This window comes from Rattus rattus, chromosome 3 (assembly GCF_011064425.1).
Source record: "Rattus rattus isolate New Zealand chromosome 3, Rrattus_CSIRO_v1, whole genome shotgun sequence".
NCBI classification, from domain to species: domain Eukaryota; kingdom Metazoa; phylum Chordata; class Mammalia; order Rodentia; family Muridae; genus Rattus; species Rattus rattus.
The window spans coordinates 200,633,479-200,655,574 of NC_046156.1; the positions used below are offsets into that span (position 1 = coordinate 200,633,479).

Genomic DNA, 22,096 nt, shown 5'->3' on the forward strand with positions numbered 1-22,096 from the left:
CATCCCATCGCGGGTGGTTTTGTTTAATTCACTCAATCAAGTTTAGACGGTCTTTCCAACTTTGATTTACTTGCTGCTTTACCCTTGAAGCAAAGAGGGGCGGGGGATGGGAGATTAAAAGATCGCTGGAAGGCTTTACTGATTTAACATTTACAAAACATTTGAAAGTTGTCCAAAATTATAGGTTTTAGTGAAGGGGGAAAGGATTTCATCAAAAAACCATAACATATATCGAGACAAGCAAATGTGTATAATAAGAAGGGCAATTGGCAGAGACCCCAGGAAGCAGGAAGTGTAATTGGGCACTGCTCTTGCTTGGCTGTGGGGATTACTGTGCCTCAGTTTCCCTGTCTGTAAAACAATACAAAAGAGAACCCAGTCCTGCCACTTTCTCAGAACAGAAACACTCTTTCCTTCATTTCTGATTCAGTTTCTGATGTCGAGCTGTAACGGTTTCCCTTTTCGATAGAGAGGCCTCCCTCCACTACAGTAAAGCTTAGATCTGGTTTCTTCTTGCAGTCTCTCTGTTTGTGGCCTGGGTGACGAATTAGGAAACTTTAACAACACAGAACCTCCCCATCCTTTGACAAAACCTTTGAGTGTCTTCATGCCTCAGGATCGGTGGTGATTTTAAAGATATCAGTAGGCCACTGTTTTGGATAGACTTGCTGAGGGATTGATAGTGCTATCTTATCGGAAAATCAAATCATTTTCGTTTCGTTTATGTTCGTTTCATGTTATGAGTTTTTGCTTGCTTGTAAGTCTGTACACCACGTGTGTGTAGTGCCTGTGGAGGGCAGAAGTGGGCGTCAGATCTCTTGGAACTGGAATTGTAGGTGGTCATTCGCTTTGATGGGGGTGCTGAGAACTGAGCCCGTGTCCTCTGGAAGAATAGTAAGAGTCCTTAACTGCTGAGCCATCTCTCTGGCCTTTAAAGCAAATGGATGTTAAAGTAGTGTGTTAAAATTTTGACTCGGGTTGGGGATTTAGCTCAGTGGTAGAGTGCTTGCCTAGGAAGCGCAAGGCCCTGGGTTCGGTCCCCAGCTCCGGAAAAAAAAAAAAAAATTGACTCAAGCATATTCTTGTCTCCTTTTTTTTTTTTTTTTTTTTTCTGGTTCTTTTTTTTTTGAGCTGGGGATCGAACCCAGGGCCTTGTGCTTCCTAGGCAAGCTCTCTACCACTGAGCTAAATCCCCAACCCCTCTTGTCTCCTTTTGATATAAAAAATCTAATTTTTTTTTGTTTTCTGTTTTAAATTGTGAGTTTTCCTAGGCTGAAGGACAGAGGATGCAGAGTTTGAGGGCAGCCCCAGCCTACAGCCAGATTCTTCTATGCATGCAAACCAAAAGCCCAGCCCTGGTGGGAGACAAGGGAAGGGCATTACAAGTATAACCCTGCCTGAGGAGGGCAGCGTTAGGCCAGACTACCAGACAAGGCAATGAGATATTAAAGTGAAAAATTGAAAAGGGGTGGGGGTCCTGTGATAGGGTGCTCAACTGGTTTAGGGGAGGCTTTAGTTTCAAGCTTAATACCATAATAATACAATAAATAAAAATTTCCAAGCATTTTCGTTCTCATTTCAACTTGTTAACACAAGAGCTGGGCTTAAAACACAGTTTTAAATACCATATCAGGAGAAATTCAGCTCCATCACAGTATTGATTTTCCAATACTTGGTTAGTGTTGGCTGCAGTGGAACATATATAATCCCAGGCTTTGGGAAGCTGAGGCAGGAGGATCAAGATCTTTTTTTTTTTTTTTTGGTTCTTTTTTTTTCGAGCTGGGGACCGAACCCAGGGCCTTGCGCTTCCTAGGTAAGCGCTCTACCACTGAGTTAAATCCCCAGCCCGAGGATCAAGATCTTAAAGCCGTCCTGAGCTACATAGCAAAGTCATGCCTCCAATAATAATAAGTCAATATATCATAACATTATTATGATAATAATGATGTCACGCCTAGTAGTTCTTCAATATCATACATCTGAAACAAGAACTTTCTTGCCTTTTATTTTTTTAAGTGTCTTGGAGCCTAGTAAGATGGCTCAGTGTGTAAGGGTCCTTGCTGCCAAAGCTGACTGAGTTCAATCCCCAGCAGCCATCCGATGGGAAGAGAGAACCTGTGTCATCAAATTGTTGACTGGCTTCCACACCTGCACCACATGCGCCCACATGCAGACACATACACATGTGCTAAATGATTACATGTTTCAGAAAAGGAAATCTAAGCGAAAGAAACCCCAAGGGGCGTTCTCTCCCGTTCCTCTCACAGTTGAAGACATGACCTGTTGCCAGGTATTTATTTGACTCTGTGCTCTGAAGTCAGATCCTAAAGACAAGTAGTGTAATGTTCTGCGGGCGAGCTTCTTTCCGGAGAGGCTGTGCGTGTTGATCTGTGAGATAGCACAGTGCAGACAGAATGACAAGGATTGGCTCCAGCCACTTGCAAGAGACAAGAGCACTGCCTTCGATGGCTTCCTAGCACTCGGTTCTCATGGTGACATCAGCTGTCACAGAACCCCAGATCCTCCTGAGCGCTCAGCAGCCAGCAAACTTAGAACTACAATCTCCCCCACTTACATTTTTGTGTTTAGGAAACACAGAGGGTAGATTTCACTCCATCCAGCCCACCTCTGAGCATGTGCAACTGCCCTATAAGCGTTGAAGGACCTTCAGCCGGCCTGCACAAAAACCTCACGCTTCAAGGGGTCAACGTCATAGAAGCTCTTCTTTCCTAACTTCTGCTCCAGCCCTTTCCCTCTAGCACCTCCAGAACTCGCCTTCCCTCAAGTCTAGAACATTCTGCGATCTCATGTTCAAAACTAAAGAGTTCCTGGGTGGCTGTGGCAGCGGCCTTCATAGGTAATCCCAGCACCCGGGAGATTGAGGCTGTAGGATTACAAGTTGGGGGGTGGCTTGGGGTTAGGGTAAGATCCTGTCCCAAAAAATAAACAACAAACCCCCCCTAAGAGGTTTCAGATATCCCTTAATGGTCATAATCAGTGCACTTGGTTTGACACTCAGTGCTCTCGGGGTTACTAACAGCTTCCCAGCCAAACCTCTGGTTCCCACTCATGACTCCCGCCCTTGCCTGTCTCCTAGGATACGATTTCTCCACGCAACTCTTGCCTAGTCTTCAAACTCCGCCTGACACCACACTTTGAAATCACACCACCTTCTCAGGCCACTGTGGTTTACAGAGATTTCTCCCCATCTACTTCTGGAGGCCCTGCGTCCTGGGCTCATCCTCAAAACTGATGTGTGAGGAGTTCATTTTTGACGCACAGAATAAAGCGGTGCGTTTTAGAGACCAACGTGGCGTCACCTGAGACAAGGAAGAAGCCTGGCTCACAGGCTGCCCCCTGGATGAGCATCGTTGTCCTGTGGCCATTCCCCACCTCTGAGTTGCTCTTATCACTAGAAGCATCTACTTGGGGTGGGGGTGGGGGTGGGGGTGGGGATGGGGGTGGGGGAGGAATCCCTTTCATTCCATTCCAACTAGGTGAGAATCCAATGTCCCAATGTCTCTACGGCTGGGGGAAGGATCCTCGGGCTCTCATCCAATGAGACTTCCTTCTTCCTGCACCTCATAAGCCGGCTCAACTTCAGTGTCACCGGCGAAGTGTGAGAAATGCAAGTTCATGATTTTCAACCCAGATCAACTGAATTGGAGACAGGGTGGGGCCCAAGAGTCTGAATTTCAAGTTTCAAGAGTTCATTGTGTCTCCCAGAAAACAGCCGGCCATTCTCTGCAGCTTTGCTTAATTAAAGATGACTAGCGTCGCTAGACCACCTTTCTTCGGCTAAATCATCTCTCATGACCCTCTTTCGATGATTTTTTTCCAGTCATGTGATCACCCACATGCCCCACGTTTGTGAAAAAGCGATGGCCCACGTTTAGAGGGGGTTCCACATTCCTCCAGGCTTCAAGCGACCGCATGAAACCCGTGCTTTTAAAACAGCTACTTGTGGTTTCTGTCTCAAACGCTGAGCAGGAAAGGGGTTTGTGGTTGTGCGACCATGGCTAGGCCTGAGCGACAGTTTTGCACATTGGGGAGGGCTGGCAGAGGGGATGGGCGGATGACTGGCAGTTGTGTTCTGAGTGTTGTTTGGAGGCTGTTTATCTTGCCTTTCCAGCCTGTGCACGAGCTCACCCTTACCGTTTCTTGTCAAGAAAGGGGAATCCTGTGTCTCGTAGACCAAAAGTCATAAGCAACTTTCGTTTACACCCCTAAACTCGAAAAGCAGGCGCACGCGGGGGTGGGGGTGGGGGTGAGTGTGTGAGGGTTGTCCCCGTGCAATCTCTCTAGAGGAAAAGGAACTGCAATGTTTGTCTTTCAGTCACTGAGCAACACCCAGGAGAACAGGGTGTCTGTGGTCTGCTTTGGTTTTTCTTGCTCTTCCCTGAGCTGGTTCACTTCCACCCTCCGGATGCTCCAAGGCGCTCTCCTGCGCACGGGACTCCAGTTGCAGGGGTCCAGTGCCTCTCATCCCCCTTCCTCCCGCGGGAGGCGGGTCCTTGCAAGCAGGCGCTGCGCGGTGCGACCAGTAGGGGTCGCTGCTCGGCGGCGCGCTCCCACCGCGGTGAATAACGGGGCCGGGCGGGAGGAGAAAGGAAACCTGCTGGGGGAGGCGGTGCGGCCCGCGGGGCGGGCGAGCGAGCGAGGGAGGAGAGAGTTCACTTTTGCCCCGGTGTCAGCGAGACGCGGCCGCCGCAGGCGCGGGCGAAAGAGCACCGAGGGAGCGGGTCGGCCAGCTCGGAGAAGCCGGCCGAGGGCAGCCAGAGGTGGGATCGGAGCGCGCCCGCGGGGCGCGGAGCCCGCGAGCCTGGCCAGCGAGGGAAACCACGGGGGGCGCGCCCCGGGAGGGCCCCCGGAGCAGCGCAGGATGCCGCACGAAGAGCTGCCGTCGCTGCAACGGCCCCGCTACGGCTGTGAGTGTTCGGGCTTCCTCTGATCTCGGGGCGCCCCTATCTCTGGGACAGTGTTGGGGAGGCCGAGGGGCTTGAGGGCGCGCCGCGGAGGGCAGCGGCTGGTAAAGTTGAGAAGTGGGATTGCAAAGGAGCAGGGCGCGGATTTCCTCCCCTTTCTTCCAAACTCCTAATTGCAGCTTCCAGCTAAGTCCCTCCACCCCGCAAGCCTCAGCAGCTCTGGTGCAGACCAGGTTGTGGTTTAGGGGTATCAGGTGAGGAGCCCGCCTAGCTTTGGGCGCTGCCGGCTCGGGCCAGAGGGTGGCGTAGAGGATCCAATGCTTCCCACCCAAAAGGGGCGGAAAGTTTGTTTGCTGTGGCTACAGGTGGGCAGCGCAGCTCCTGTGCCCGCGCGCTCTGCGAGAGGTGAAGGCACTTTCCTGCAAGGGCAGGCTTCTTCCGCTAGCCTCTTTTGGGCCTCACCTGAGCAGCTAGAGCCACTTAGGGCCCCACAGGTGCGAGGCCCTTCCAGCCAAAGCCTACAGGGACACGTACCGCCCCCAGCCACTTTCCCGGTGGCTCTCCCGCCCCCGATCTCCTGCGCGGGAGGATTTCTATGAGGATAGACTCCGAGCCGGTCTGATTGAAGGGGATGGTGTCGGTTACCCAGCCGCGGGCTGCTGGCGGCGGAAAGAGGTGGCTTTGACTAACAAGAGGGAGCCAGATTATCGCCAACCACGTGGCCCCGTGTGCAGAGTTCAGAGTCCTAAATGTGCGCTAGGAAGTATTTCCTTTAACACAAACAGAACGTTGGCTTCTCGTCCCGGGTTGGCCCTGTTGACAAACGCATGGCCGCGAACCATGGGTTAATCTTTTGCTTGGGCTGGCCTTGGTAGATGAAGTACCAGGTTTAGGTTAAGGTGGTGATGACTGCAAGAGAGTTAGTGTGTTCATATGGTTTGTGGTGTTTGGTAGGAGCACAGAGGGAATCTTTGGAAGAGGGTCGCCAACTTCTCTAAGTCATTCTCTCTCTCTCTCTCTCTCTCTCTCTCTCTCTCTCTCTCTCTCTCTCTCTCTCTCTCACACACACACACACACACACACACACACACACACACCAGTCTTGGAATGGACTGTCAGAGGTGAGAGGTTTGTTTTTCCTTGTGACCATAAGCTCCTGTAAAGCGAGGAAATGCATTCAAGCAACCCAGAATTTTGCAGCCAGTGCCAGTTTGCAGTTGGAAACCACAGAGTGCTCCCGGGGGGGGACTGGAGGAGGAGCCCTGTGCTCATCTGGTGGTTGCAGTGCCAACCTCAGGTCTTGGGGAGTCCTTTCATGTGACAAGCTCTTGGGACATAGGGTGGTTTCACTGTGTCGAGCTGTAAGATGACTGGTCTCTACCTAGGTGAGCACACACTACAAAAATGGTTTGACATCACATGGCCCGCGTTATCTCTCACTAGCCACGCACAGTGCAAAGGAGACAAATGTGGCCCAGGAATGCAGCTTTCTCATTAGCCCCGCCTTGGGCATCTGGGATGATGCCTGATTTTTATTAAATCAGCCTGTCGCTGCAGCGTGCCTTACAAGACTAATCAAGGAGGCACAGATTTGGCAAGGCTGAAGCCCGCTTTGCTGAATGAGCCACATTCCTGAGAGCTCCTCCTCGAACTTTCTGCGTCGATCTGGAGTGGCAGGGCCGGTGCCGTTGTTGGAGCCACTTAGCATCCTTGGGCGTATCCAATGCTGTTCTCCACTGATTCAACATGGTTAAAATGAAGACCGTGTGCTTTTGCGTTATTCACACTGTGAAACATGAAACATTTGATATGATAGCCGGTTATTTAATGGACATTTTAATAATACTTTTGATACTGTGTCGATATCTGGAATGTTTACGGTTTGTTTAAAAAAAAAAGATATCTAGAGCTGACAAGATGGCTCGGCCAATAAAAATGCTTGCTGCTAAGCCTGATGGCCTGAGTTCAATTCCAAGGACCCACACGGAAGGAGGACCGACTCCTCCAACGCATACACACAGGCCATCTAGCAGAGTATACCTTGATGTTAGAAGACACTACCAAGTTCTTTGACTATTTACCCAAAAGGGCTGGGTTTGGCATGTGAGTTGTTGGTTTTCTGAGCCCTTCGTCAAGGCTGAGCAGGGTTGTCCTTACCTTGTTTTTGTTTTTTGGTTGTTGTTGTTTATCGGTTTGGTAAGCAGGTGAGTTCAGGAAGCTTCCAGGTCTACCTCACAGGTTGGATCCCCAAGTCTTAAAAAAAAACGGAAGCACCAGGAGTTGGCGGTACTGTCCGGTCAGCGCTAACCCAAGTCTTTGAGACTGTTGTAAACTTTTGTGAACTCTGTTGGAATAAACAACCTTTCAGTGGTTTGAATGAAGCTGTTTTTATTTGTTTCAAGTGTGGGCTTTTCTGCTGTCTACCCGCTTGAACTGTCTTTTACAGTTAGGAATTCTTACACAGTGCAACTAATTTAACCTGCCCCAGGTCTCCCTCCTCCCCTTCAGGGTAAGCCTCTGTAGAACACCACCTCCTAAGTTGTGCTTGAGGGTGTGTCAGCGGCCTCTCCGAGGTAGCTTTGAGCCGTCTCAGATTCCTGACAGATTGCTGCGGGTGTCCTAATTTGGACACAGGTGTACACTCAAGTAAAAAGAAATAGACCAAATTTCACTGAATTCCTGTTACTCCGGGTCATGTGTTCCTGCAGCCTGCAAGGTCATGTGATGAGATAGTAACAAAAAAATGCTGATCCGTCACCTCAGCACCACCCGTGCTGAGGAACAGCGGAAAGGAGGAAGAGCCGCATGTATTCGAGCAGGAGCATAGATGTAGATACGCATTTAAACAACACGGATTCTTAGGTACCATACCCAGTTCACTTTTGTGAGGTTGTAACGAATTATGATGTATTTACTGAGTTACTTCTGAAAGCCCATTGCCACCGTGATCTGTCAAAACTTTGTCTCCAGTTAATCCCTTGAGAGTTAAAAAGGCCAGTGATAGCCAGCACCCCCCACCCTCCCACCCCCCCACCTCCCCCACCCCCGCCTACAGTCAAGTTCCCTCAAGCAAGGATGGAGTTCTACCCTGAGGAATACAGGTCCTTCTCATGAGTTACATTGTTAAAACAACAGTGACCAATGTATCCTTGTTCACACCTGCTAGACAGTGAAGCATAAACCGGATTTGGTGATGCTGGCTTGTAATTCCAATCCTCAAGGGCAAGGCAGGGTAGTAAGTATGATTTTGAGGCCAGCTTGGGATGGATGAGGAATTCAAGGTTAGACTGAGCCACATAGCAAGACTTAAAAAAAAAAAAAAGTTCAGCTGAAGGGTGGAGAGATTGCCAAGTCAATAAAGTGCTTGTCTGGTCATTGTGAAGGTCTGATTTCAATCCCTAGAGCCCATGTCCAAATGGAGGAGGAGGACGGGGAGGAGAAGAAAAAGAGAAAGAAGTGGTGAAACACGCTTATGATCACAGTGCTGGTTGGGGTCTGGTAAGCTAGCCTTTCCTAATCAGAGAGCCTCAGGTCCCAGTGAGATACCCTGTTTCAGAAAACAAGGTGGATAGGTTCTAAGGAGCAACACTTGAGAATAACATGGGCATCATAAAATCAATCTCTCTCTCTCTCTCTCTCTCTCTCTCTCTCTCTCTCTCACTCACTTTCCCCACGTTCTCCTTCTCCCTCCCTGCCACCCACTGTGTGTAAAGGCTTTAGCTGATAATGTTGAATTTTTTGAGTGATGATGCCCTTCTCCAAAGTCTGAATGGTGTGACTTCTAAGTTACGTGGGAAAATGGACCACTGAGGGGACTAGAGCAAGGCATTTCGCAGTCCGACACGGAGAAATGTCAATCCTGAAGTAGCCAACTCAGCTGTGTAAAAGGGCAGAGACAGTGGCTCTGGTCCATGACGCTCAGCTCTAACACGCTGTGCTTTCCTCCGAGAGGTGGGAGAATGGGTGTAGTGATGTCACGTGATGCTGTCTCCACAGACCCAAAAAGTCCTTTGTGTTCTACATTACTGGCCGAGCTCCTGAAGTTCAACAGCTACGGGGTTATTTTGGTGTGTTTTCAACTTTAATTACACAGGCTGAACTTGTTTGGGAGAGTGTAAGCTTGTAATACCAAGTTTGCTTTCAAAGTTCATGTTATTTGGGGTGTTTGCTAACCCTCTTTTCTCTAGGGGACGGTTGGCTTGCAGTTACCACCCACTCACCTTCTCTACAAACTCCTTTTGTGTGCATGGCGCTGGGAACCAAACTCCAGGCCTCCTCTAAGCTATCAAGCTTTATACCCCGGGCTCACCATAAGCTTCAGAGTAGCTTCCTTTGGGTCAAGTCTGCTAAGCAAACAGCACTAAGGCTTGCTCAATCCTCAGGATAACCAAAGGAGAAGCAAAGGTCAGGAGCAGACAGTCGCCATGGGCTGTGGAATTAAGATTTGTACACCCGAGTGCTTTTTAAATTGTGTTATCGCTTTCAGCCGGTTATTATTACTTTGAGGGAATTGGGAGACAAATAGCATTCTGTGAGCTAATTCTCACAGAATCTGAAGTCCATGATACTGTGTTACCCACACAGCTAGTTAGTTACACACAGCTAGTTAGTACCGGGCAACTTAAGCAGCTTGGCCAGACCCAGTAGTCTTTCCTCATTTACCGACTGCCAAGGTGCCACACCTGAGGTTTTTTGTGCGTATGGGGGTGGAGGTGGGGCGGGGGTTGGGGATGACCCCTTCTTTCTGACTCTTTCAGTTGTTGGTCATGATTTCATCAAAGTTCAGAAACCTATAGCCATTCGGACAGGGTGGTTTTAAAAATAGATACATTGTATTCTTTAAGGTGAATTTTAATGCTTTCTTTTCCCTACAAAGACGGATAGGCAATTCATGGACTTATATTCACAGAATATATTCAGGCTAGTCAAAGCATTCTGTGTATAGATAAAGACATTCTGTCAGGCTCTGGGGCCCTGATGTGAAAGGAAGGCTTGCTTTCCCATCATAATATAATGGTACGCACCAATGACTCTAAAAAGGATACTTTGTAAAATGCGTTTTATTACATATACCATCATTCGGTTGAAGGCTAGGTTGAATGAGGAAAACTTGCAGCAGGGTGGCCGGCAGGCCAGTGAGCTGCCACTCTCAGTTTCTTGCTCTAGTTTATCTTTCCTTCTTCAGAGGAAGCCTAGTGTGAAGGAAATGGCGAGAGCTCTAAAGTGGAATCGCTCTGGGTCTGTAATCTGACTTTCGTCTCTCCCTGAGTGGCTTTGGTGTCTCCTCTAGCACCTTGAAGGGTGTGTGTTAACCAGAGAGCTACCCTGATCTGATTCATGCATGGTTCCTGGCTCACAGGGTAAATAAATTGCAGTCAATTCAATTAATTGAGCATCTACCTCCTATGTGCAAAGCATTGTGGGTGAAGGGGACTGGGGACTGGGGATACCGCTCAGTTGGTAGGATGGCTGCTGAGCATGTGTGGTGATGCATTGGGTTGGGTCCCCAGCACTGCACAAAACAGGCAAGGTGGCGCACTCCTGTAATCTCAGCACTTGGAAGGTGAAAGCAGAAATATCAGAAGTTCAAGGCCATCCTCAAGTACATGATAAGTTCGAAGTCAGCCTGGGATGCATGAAACCCTGTCAAAAGAAAGGAGGAGGAGGGAGGGAGGCAAGCAGGCAGGCTGAGAGATAAGGAATAACACTTTAGTGTGTTTTCAAGTTCTCTGGAAATGAAAACCTAAGAGCAGTGGGTCTGGGGCAATGAGAGGGTTTTGTTGAGGAGTCTGCATTTGACCTTCAGGTAGGTCAGAGGCAAAGCTGAAAGGTATTGTGGTGTACTTGTTGTGGGGATCAATACTTGCCAGGATTGTTACTTATTGTGGATAGATGCTGAAGAGTGAAGAAGTCACTGGATGAGGACACATCATGGAGTCCTTTATTTATAGGCAGTGAAGGTCAGTTGGTAGTATTTCCCTAGGTTTCAAGATGCTGAGAGAATTTTTTTTTTTAAACAAAATGTTCTTGAGTGAGTAGCACTTTGGAAAGGGGACTAGGTCGAGGCTAGGTATGGAGTTGATTGGAGATCAAGGTACTCTGTCCAGGCTGGTCCAGGGTCTTCTGGGTTTGGGAGTACTCTCGGGATGGGCAGCATTGCTAAATGGCTGTGCTGAGGTAAGTGGATTCTCGGAGAACGTGTAAGGGACACACACTGAGTGGGGTGCGGATCTTGCTGGCTAAGTTATCAGGGATAATGTTTCTTCCTCTTCTCGTTTCCTCGTTCTCTCCCTTACCTGTGGTAGGTTTTCGCCTCTCACATTCCACGGCGATCATGCTCTCCGATGATCAACATCTCGGCCTGGTTGAAGAATGACTCAGTCCACATTTGTAGCTGGCTCCCAGTTGGGGGTGGGACTTTTCAATAGTTATACTCTCTTTGGCAAGAGACCCACGGGTTTTACTGACATTAGCTGCACCCTCCTTTAACTTTATAATCATAGATTGCTTCTTGGTCTTTGGCTGGGATAAAGAGTCATTTTACAATCACGTATTGCACATGGCCTGTCTTCGTCAAGGGAGTGTCTCCAATAATGGCGAGGTTTTCAAGGGACACTTGCTGAAACAGAAATAATAGAACATCATTTGGGAACTTATTGAAAAGGCAGATGCCTGGCCTTAGCCAGCCTGCAGAAATCCTGGGCTCAGTCCTCCAACTCTCCAGGTTTTAAGGATCCGTCCAGGTATTGCTAATGCCCTAAAACACTGGAAGAGAGAGAAGTTATTTCCAATATTCTATTACCTTCTTCACTGTACTTGCAGGATTTTGTCAAGAAAGTGCAAACATAGGTACCTTACACAATACTTTATACCATCTGTTTGTGTTTGACCTGAGCACACAGCTGTACCGTGCCCCAACCTAGGCTTTGGTTTCTATATAGGTTCTCATTTATGGTAAGGAATTTGGTTTAGCATGACTTTGAGGTTACTTTGCTCCCCCCTGGGAAACAACTATGACACAGAAGGGAAAACAATCTAGTCTTTACGGACTGTGCAAAAGTGAGGTTAGCTGCCCAGGGATTTGCAGGGACAGAGGCACTATTAGAGTCTGTGTGTGAGTTTGAATGAGCACGTTCTCCACAGACTCATGAGGTTGGACACTTGGTCCTCAGCTGGTGGCACTGTTTGGGAAGTTTAGTCGGTGGGCCTTGCTGGAGGGAGTATACCATTGGTAGCAGTCTTTGATTGTTAATGACTTCAGCCACTTCTCATTCATGCTCCCTGTTTTGTACCTGTTCAAGGTGTGAGCTCTGTACTTGCTCTAGATTCCACGTAGCCATGCCTCCTTCCCATGATGGTGATGGACTTTCATCCCTTGGACACCATGAGCCCAAATAAATCCTTTCCTCCTCAAGTTGCTTTTGGTCCTGGTGTTTTACCACAGCAATATACAGCAAACCAAGACACGGGAAGGTTGGGTAAGCTGCAGAACCTCATGGGGGGAGAGGCCCCAGTGGCTTCCAGTTCAGGCTTCTGATCTTGAGGTTTTGCACTGGAGGGCATAGAGTGGACAGTAAGAAAGTGTTTGCTTCCTCCTCTAGGTGACTCACAGTTTTCATTCATTTACTCAGTTTTAAGAATTTTTCAATGTCTGTAGAGATAATATAGATAGACCTAAGGATATAAGTGTACCCAGGCCTTCCATACCTTGAAGTTGAATGACAGTTGTGTTCATTATGCAATTGATGAAATGTAGTAGCCATTTTTATGATTTTAGCTTGAGGCTCTCTCTCTCTCTCTCTCTCTCTCTCTCTCTCTCTCTCTCTCTCTCTCTCTTTCTCTCTAAGACAAGGTCTTGCTGCACAGGATGGGCTGGAGAGTGAACTGCTTTGCTTTGTTTATTCTACTTTGGAGACAGAAGAGAGTCTTGCTGTGTAGCTCGGGTTGACCTAGAACTTAATATTCTACTTCAAGAGCCTCCCGAGCGCTGGATTACAGATATGAACTACTCTGTTTGGTTGAGAAAGCTTTTAACCGTCTTCATTTTTCTGTTTCTGCTGAAGGAAGACACTTTTTGTATACTGTTTTAAAGATGGAGGTGGGTGTGGTGGTTTATCCTTGCCCTTGGGAGATTGAAGTATGATTGTCACGATTTTGAGGACAGTCTGTCTGGTCTGGTCATCTGGCTGAGTGTGGCCAACACACACACACACACACACACACACACACACACACACACACACAAGTACAAATTAGATGGTTGTGGTCCATGGTACTTAGGAAAGGGTAAGTTGAATAGGAGGAATTCAAAACCAGCCTCTGGTTAAGGCAGGGAGACTTTGCCCCAAACTGAACCTAAATCAAGGGGGCTGGAAAGATAAGGTTGGAGCTCAGTGGTGAGGAGTGGGCTCAACAGATGTGTGAGGTAGCTTAGTCCCTGACGATTTTGGTCAGTTCTCATATTTCATTGGCGATATGAACTCACTTTAAAGTAATGCTAATAACATATTTCCTGTTGGCTCTTGGTAAGTCGATTTGGTTTGCGTGTGGTAATGTATTTTAAATACTTAGGAATCTAGCTAGTACGCTGTACTTTGGCACCTGGAAGCTACTCAATGAGTGTAGTTATTATGCCTAGCTCAATATATATTTATTCTACTGTTTGTCTAAAGGAGACACTCATTGCTATTACTTGGAAAGTAGACAATTCATCTGGCCTTTAGGTTTGCTTTCTCCTGTGGAACCCAAGCAAGTGATTCCGGTTTCCGTGTGTTCTCGTTTGTAAAGTGTGGTTGGGAAAGTGTGTTCTCAAAAGGGTTAGGCGGTATCTTACGGCCTGTGTGTGTAGAATGCATGTCCCTAGGCTCATCCCTCTAGTGGTAGGTGGCATGCAGAACCCTTCCACCCACCCTTCTCTCATCAGTCCTTCCATCGCTCAGCCCTCTTTCCCTTTCAATTCAAAGCACATGTATGTTGATGTGAAATTATAAAAAAGATTTCTTTTATCCCGCTCTAGTCCTGCACCGTGGCAGCCCAGTGTCTCTAGCTGCCCCACATTCTCTTAAACTTAATTCGCCACAAGAAAGAACACACAACACAATAACCTCTGATCCAATTGGTAAGATAGAATTGCCCACCTAAACATACAAAGCCCAGTACTCATCCATCCCTTAAGAATGTTCATAACAACCTGTAAATACGCAGAGTGGAATCTTAACGTCAGCCTCCATGTTCTCTCCGCGGCTTCCTCTTCCCGTCTCTTCTGTTCCAATCTCCTCCTCTTCCCTCAAACTTTTCTCCCGCCCATCCTTCCTTCTCATCCAATGACAGGCCTCCTTCTATCCTGTACCCACCCTCACCTGTATGACATCATCCTACATATGTACAATGCTAGATGCTTCTCCCGTGCGGATATGAAACTTCTATCTTTTCTAAGGGCATTGAGTTCTGTCTATTAATTCAGGTGGGGATCAGATTAATCCTTGTAGGTGATTACTTTAGCTCCTGTGTTCTATTAGTGTTTCCAAATAAGACTGGAGAGCGTTAGCCTATTTGCTTTCTTATTTTTTTTTTTTTTTTAAGATTTTTTTTATATTGTATATGAGTACACTGTAGCTGCCTTCAGACACACCAGAAGAGGGCATCAAGTCTCATTACAGATGGTTGTGAGCCACCATGTGGTTGCTGGGATTTGAACTCAGGACCTCAGGAAGAACAGTCGGTGCTCTTAACCACTGAGCCATCTCTCCAGCCCCTTGCTTTCTTATTTTACTGGGTTCTTTATCCCTCTACTTTCCTTACAAACATAATTCCACCCTTATCCCTTCCAACCCTCTAACACTAGGTTGGAGAGAAAGAAGGTTAGAGTAGAAAGTGGACATAGACCTCTACAGGCTACTTCCTGCCGATTAGGTTCCTCGGGTTTCAAGTCTTATCTTCATCATCAGAATACTCAGTAGTCCAGAAAACCAGCAGTCCAGCATAGCAAACAGTCGCCACCCTCTTCTTTGGAGTGCCCCTGGCTGCTCTATGGGCTCTAGAACTTATATAACTATTCTCCTGTCCCCAAGTCCCCAGAATTAAACTATCTGCAGCTGGCAAAAGTCACAGCTCCTTAGAACAAGAGACAATCATAGTTCATGGTTGTGGACACACTGAAGCAGCCCTGTCTCCTACACCTGGGATTAAAGCACAAACACATTTCACGTACTATATCTGGGTTTTTAAAGATACCAACACTCTCACTACAGGAGAGGGTCTGGCTTTCTCTGTCACATGTTTTGGTCTCCTTACAGTGATCTTGCAGTTATTACCAGCATATCTGACATAATCATTTTATTCTGAAGTTAGAGAGCCCTCTCCGGTCTCATCTAGCCTTAGGGTTAAGTTGGTCTCGGCCACTGCTGCTGGTTTGAAAGGGTTTCTAGTGCCAGTTAAATGAAAAGAAATGACTGGGAATGCCCTGATGTTTTGTGCCTGGCTTCAGCCGCAGTATTTGACTTTACTGCCAGGCTCAGCTGGTACTCTGAGTTGTCCTGTGGGAGGCTATCGGGGAGGTGAGGAGGAAGAAGGGGGAATACATTGGGTTCGTTAGGCATCTTTCAGACCTCACTGCCTCCAGAACGTTTGCCAAGTTTTAAGTTCTCAGGCCCAGTGAAGCTGAACTGTGTGGTAACTGGAGTGTTGGAGAACCTTGGGGGCTGGGGCTCCGTAGCAGAGCTCTTGCTTTACACACGTGAGACTCTAGACTTGCTCCCCAGCACTGGCCCCTAAGAAATAAAAGTTGTTGGCTATTCACTCTCTGAGGATTCGTTCTCTCTCTTTCCTTCTCCATTCTACACTTCCCTTTTGTTTAGTTATTTATTTGATTATTAGTGTGATTATTTATTCAATAAATAATCTATTCTACTTCCTTCATATTCTTGTTACCATGACACCTGACAGATCTAACTTACAGGAAGAAAGATTTATTTTGGCTCCTGGTTTCGGAGAATTGCAGCCCATCGTGGCAGAGAGGGTGTGATGGAGTAACACAGCAGGAGCATTGTCAGGGTCTGTTCACATCACGGCAAGGCCATGAAGCAGAGAGAGGCAAACACTAGGTGCTAGCTATAACCTTCAGCCTAATAACCCACTTTTGTCAGACAAGCCCTGTCTTTTAAAGGTTCCACAGTCTCCAAATAGTATCGCCATCTAGGGAGCAGGTTTACGATACAAGCTGGTATCTCAATGGGGAACATGGCAGAATCAAACCAGACGTCTCATAGAATCATTTATCAACCGCCCCCCGCCACACACACACACACACACACACACACACACACACACACACACACACACACACAATCCCCACTTCCCCCAAAGGAGCCACACTTGGCAGATTCCTTAATGGGAACCTAAGTAGATCAACTTCTCATTCTTTGCCTCAGCCTTGGGCTCACTGAGCAGGCTTTGCAGGGTTGCACTGTGTGACTTGGCAAGGTGTCAGTCACAGCGCTCTACTCACCACCCCCTACACTCTGCTTCTCCCATGAGTTCTAATAAGTCGGCTTCCTGGAGCCTTGCTGCCTATTAAACCCTTAGTGAGTTTGTCCAAGAAGTGGCCATTATAGAGCTAATACAAACATGTGCTTGCTTTGTTCTGCTACTGACTTATATTCTGCAAATGGGAAACATTACTTTTTTTTTTTTTTTTTTTTTGGTTCTTTTTTTTTGAGCTGGGGACCAGAACAGGGCCTTGCGCTTCCTAGGCAAGCGCTCTACCACTGAGCTCAATCCCCAACCCCATATTACTTTTTAAGAAGCATACATAAAGATGCTTTTCCTCTCCGTGCAAACCAGGTCCTTCCTTCAGCACTGATTCTGGGTACAGGCTCAAAGCTTTGCTCCTCATGTCTCTGGCAATAGTGTTTGCTCTTGCTAGTCTGACCTGGCCAGTAGTTTGAGCTTATGTGTTCGCCCCCAGTGTGAGCTGTAAGCATGCATATTCAGTGAGGTGAACTCTGAGAAAGAAATGAAATTTCTAGGTTTTTTTTTTTTTTTTTTTTTTTTTTCGGGCTGGGGACCAGTTTTAGAACCTCTGCCTGGGCATGCGCTCTACCACTGTAAGCAAAAAAATCCCCAACCCCAGAACAAAGAAATTTCTAATGTGCCTTTACATGCGTGGTAGTTTTAGAACCTCTGCCAATGCACCTTTGGTCTGTAAGACAAAAATCTAGTCGCCGAACAAGGAATGTTCTATCTTACCTATGTTTGTGTGATATTTCTAGAAAGTTCTGTAGAATTGTTTTAGAGATTGCCTTTAGGAGCAGGACCGGACACATTATTTGAAAATTGTTTTCACTGTGTATTACTTTTTAAGAAAAAGCAAATGTATATTTTAAAAATATTGCACCGTGTTGATTATGCTGAGAACAGTGTAGATTAAATAGAGCAGTATAAAGTTGACAAGAGTCAGGAGCAGGCTTTTTAGGTGATACTGGTGTCTCTACACTTAATTTTAGTCAAAAGGCAGAGCAACAATCATGTCACCCATTTCTATGTACTGAGAAAATGGAGGGACTAAATATTTCCCCCTCTTCTCTAGATTTCTTAGGTGTTTCTATAGATAGAAAAGCTAAAGTGGTTACTTTTTGCTTCTCAAGGATTCTTTGTATCCCCAAACTCCACTTTGAGAAGAATCAGAGCGTGCCTGTAGACACGTTTAATGCTATTTGGAAGACTCACTGATAGTTCAGGCATGTTTGTGCGTGCGTACAATGTGCTTATGAGAATGCGTATGTGTGTATGCCCGTGTTTATGCATGTGCATATGAGAATGTATTTACCTATGTGTGTGTGTGTGTGTGTGTATGAGAATGTGTATGTGTTTGTGGATGCATGTGTGTATGCATAGGTATATGCCTATGTGTATGAGTGTGTGGACATGAGAGGCTGTCTGACAGGAGGTATTGAGGGGCCCTGGGACTCTGTTGATGGGTTGTACATGAAGTAGAGATAATGAAGTTTCAACCAAAGGCATAAGGATCAGCAAAGCAAACAGCAATGGTGACAGGAGAAACAAAACCGTGTAGGCAGCAGCTCTTCGGAACTTTTCAGTTTCTAAAGAAATGTGTAGGGAGTTCATCTGCGAGAGATAACGAATCAAGCAATGTTTCCAGTGAATAAGGATTGCCAGCGTAAATGCAGGGCACTGCTCTCTGGAGTTGAAAGGAGAACTCTTTCCAGCCTGGAAAGAGGTGGACCCCTTGTTATCATCCCCTCATTCAACAGGGGATAAGAAGCCTCTTTGAGCCGTGGACTTTGCTCAAAGTTTGAAGATTAGGTATCTTTATGGGTCACCCGTGACCAAGGCCTAACATCAAATGACAAGAAGCTTTTAGTGTCTCCTAAGCAGACAGTGCCTTTGCCCCTCACAAGGAGAGGGGAAAACATTTGTGAACAGTGCGCAGGTAAAGCAAGGCTGGCTGTTGCTGCTTAGCCTGTTGGGAGCTGCCGTTGTGTGCGTTGTGTGCAGTGCCCTGTGTTGCAACACTGAGGAAGGTTGGAAGTGTTACCAACCCTGACTTGTGAGAGATGAGGAGCCAAGGGCAACGGGATGGAGTGATGCTTACTGGATGAGGCTGGGTGTTACTTCTCTGCGCCTTTTCTAACTCTGGAGAATGGGTTCATGCTTACTCTCACCTCCAACAGGGCACAAGGCAAGGGAGGGGTGCTCTGGAACCAGTCTGTCTGTGCGCAGTGGTGGGAGGAGACAAGTTATTCCCTGAATAACTCATTCTTGAGTCTTCGCTGTGGTGTTGAAAAGGGTACGTCCTTTAATCATTGGCCTCAAAGACAGTACCACTGTAGTTTTGTGACACACACCTTTTTGGGACACGTGTTTGAAACGAGCCCTTTCTTTCCCTCTAGCTCGAAAGGTCAAAGTTTGGTTCTCTCAGTCTTAACTCCCCTGGCCACCATCTTCTTTGCCCACTGGACAATTTTTCTTGCAGAAAGTGTGAATATTGAAACTGTGAATTAGTGGTAGGAATCTAAAACCTGGGAAGCTCTTCCCACAGGAGTTTCTTTGATCTGGAGTAGTTGAAAAGTGTTTGAAGGAAGGACATAGTATGAGACGGGACATCTCTGGTTTACACAGGAGGGGAGAGAAGGAAGCTTGGGAAGGCAATTTTGTTTCCTGTTGGGATTTCCCAGGGCTGAGCATGGACATCAATGTCACATGTTGAACACACACCCTTGACTGCTCTCCATGCTCTAACAACATGGTTCCTTAAAGATCTAATCCATTATGGTCGAACTGTGCCCTGGTTAGTTTTATGTCAGCTTGACCCAAGTTAGACTCATTTGAGAAGAGGGACTTTCAGTTGAAAAGATGTCCTATAACACTTGCCTATAGGCAAGTCTAGTATATTCTCTTGGTGACTAATTGATGTAGGTGGGCCCAGCTCACCAGGGGTGCTGCCACCTCTGGGTAGATGGTCAAGGATTCTATAAGAAAACCAGATATGAGAAGCAAGCCAGGAAGCAGCACTCCTCTATGGCCTCTGCATCAGTTCCTGCCTTTGGTTCCTGCCTTGCTTGAGTTCCTGCCCTGACTCCCCTCAGTAACCGGGGAACATGAAATGAAACAAAACACTTTCTTTCCCAAGGTGCTTTTGGTTATGATGTTCACAGTGATAGGAACCCTATCTAAGACAACATGGCAGCTGTTGATAAACTCTTGATAAAGCAAAAGGGCAGAACATTTACTTATTTTTTGGGATCTTGCATTTGCTCAAGGAGATGTTCTTGTAAGATATCTTTAATTTAATTATATAATAAATTTGTCATTTTTGGCTTTTAAAGTAACATATTAGCATGTATTTTAATTAGCATGATTATACACGGGAATTTCATTATGACATGACAACGCTTGTATGTTTATTTTGATCACATTCATTCTTCTATTACTGTTTCTTATTCTCTCCCCTTCTCTTTTACCTTGCACATCCCTAGCTGTCTCCCCTTTTACTTTCGCATCTCTCTCTTTTTTATACCCCTAGTCAGAATGGCTGTCACCAAGGAAAAAAACCACACACGCTGGTGAGAACACAAGGGAAACTAAGCCTTCACTCATGGCTGGAGTAAATGCAAATTAAATTAGTACTGTCACTGTGGAGATTAATATGGAAGCCCCTACTCCACTAATTATAGGACTTCCATTTGATCCAGTCGTATAACTCCTGGGTGCATATCCAAAAGAATTAAACTTAAGGTACTGGAGAGATACTGCCTAAACCTGTTTATCACACACTGTTCATTATAGCCCAGTTACAAAATCAGAGTACCTGCCCATCAATATGTGAAGGGCCAAAGATAATCACACACACACACACACACACACACACACACACACACACACACACACACACACACAGGAGACTTTCATTCAACCATAATAAATGAAATAGGTTATTTAAGTTTTTTGTTTTCCTCCCTGTTTAAAAATGTTTGACCCTTTGGAGCCTCAAAGATCATGGTGAGTGTTAAATAGCGCCACCCATCTATCTGCAGGCTTTGGGACAAGCTCACCACTAAACACTTCAGCATATACCTCAGCTACCAAGGATGAGGGATTCTCTTCCACAGATACATCCTCAAGATCATGCATATTTTCATTTTTTTTTTTTTAGACAGTATAAATTCTATGTAGAGACCCCCACCCCCCAAGCTGTACTTCAGAATCATCTTTCAGGGTCCAGTCAAGTTTCTCAGTTGTCGTTGGTGGTCATATTTTTCTCCCTAGCTGGGGCAGCTTCCCCTCAGTTCAGTGACACAGTGTCTCTGAGAAGCCCCGGGCCAATTTTCTGATGTGGATGCTTCATAAATGTCTGTCTCATCTGTGTATATGTTGGGCACACTGTCTTACCTCTTGTTCCCAGCGATGGGCAAATGCTTTAAAAACCTCCCTGGAGAGGCCAACATGGGCAAGGCTTGAAACTTCACAGTAGCTAAAACCTGGTATGTGACGTAAAATTGCCATGGCTCTGAGGCATCAGAGTGACATTCGAGTCGGGGGCAGAGGGAGCAAGAGAGGGCAGTGCTGTTGGCAGAAACAAATGCTGCATATTTTCTCATGTGCAAAATAGATATAAATATACACACAAGGTCAGGCATACTACTGCACACCTTCAATCCCAGCGTCCCAGCGTCCCAGCACTTGGGGGTCAATGGCAGGCAGATTTTTGAGTTTGAGGCCAGTTTGGTTTACACAGTGAGTTTCAGGTCAGCTAAGAGATACACAGTGAGATCCTATCTCAAAGAACAAGTGTGTGTGTGTGTGTGTGTGTGTGTGTGTGTGTGTGTGTGTGTGTGTGTGTGTTAAAAGTAAGGAGGGAACTGTTTGGGGATAGGAATGGTGCCAGTTGTGGGGAATGTGGAGATCAAATATGAGCGATATACAATGATAGGCGTACATGAAAACATAGTAAAATCCATTATTCTATGCTAAAATTAATCTTAAAGAATTATGTTATCTGTCCTTGTCCATCTGCTGAGCTTTTCATCTCCTCGAACTGAAACTCTGGACATATGAAATGACAATTCCCCATTCTCCCCTCCACCTACAACCTGTAGGCACCTCGGAACCTTGCTCCCACCCTTACCCGCGTGTAATAGCTGCTGTGTAGGTGACATCATCCAGTTAGCATTAGGCCTTCTGGATCTGGCTTGTCTCACTTAGTGTGTCTTCAGAGTCCATCCAGGTCACAGTGTGTGTCAACGTTTCCTTCCTTATAAATAAAACCGAACAGTGTTCCACATTGTGGACAGCATGTGCACACAATACTTTCTGTCCATTTGTTGATGGACGCTTGGCTCTTGTGAACCAAGCTGCTGAGAACAGGGTGTACACTTCTTTTGGACATGTTCCAGTAAGTGGGATTGCTGGGCTCTGTGGCAGTTCTGTGTTTTAATCTTTTGGGGAGCTACTGTGTACCCCTCATTTTAAATGGGGTAAATCGAAGACTGCTTAGAAAAGTGAACTCTCTTTGCATTTAGGGATCCTCTCATCAACTCTATAGGCCTTCAGTATCCTGTTTAGATAACCTCCTGGGAGGCCCTGTGTGGATCTGTTTCTTCTTCATAGAGAATAAAGTACTGTGCTCATAAGATTTAGCTGTGCACATATCT

The 22,096-nt window shown here is 46.5% G+C and overlaps 1 protein-coding gene across 1 annotated transcript in view; it reads left to right on the forward strand.

Annotated features, from left to right (window-relative positions):
- Positions 1-4,366: 4,366 nt before the first annotated feature.
- The window catches only part of Iqgap2 (IQ motif containing GTPase activating protein 2), a 274,420-nt gene continuing 256,690 nt past the window's right edge, over positions 4,367-22,096 (forward strand). The window contains exon 1 of the mRNA XM_032897047.1: positions 4,367-4,928. Within this exon, the coding sequence (XP_032752938.1) occupies positions 4,427-4,928 (502 nt within the window). The 5' untranslated portion in view covers positions 4,367-4,426. The remainder of the gene's footprint in view (positions 4,929-22,096) is intronic.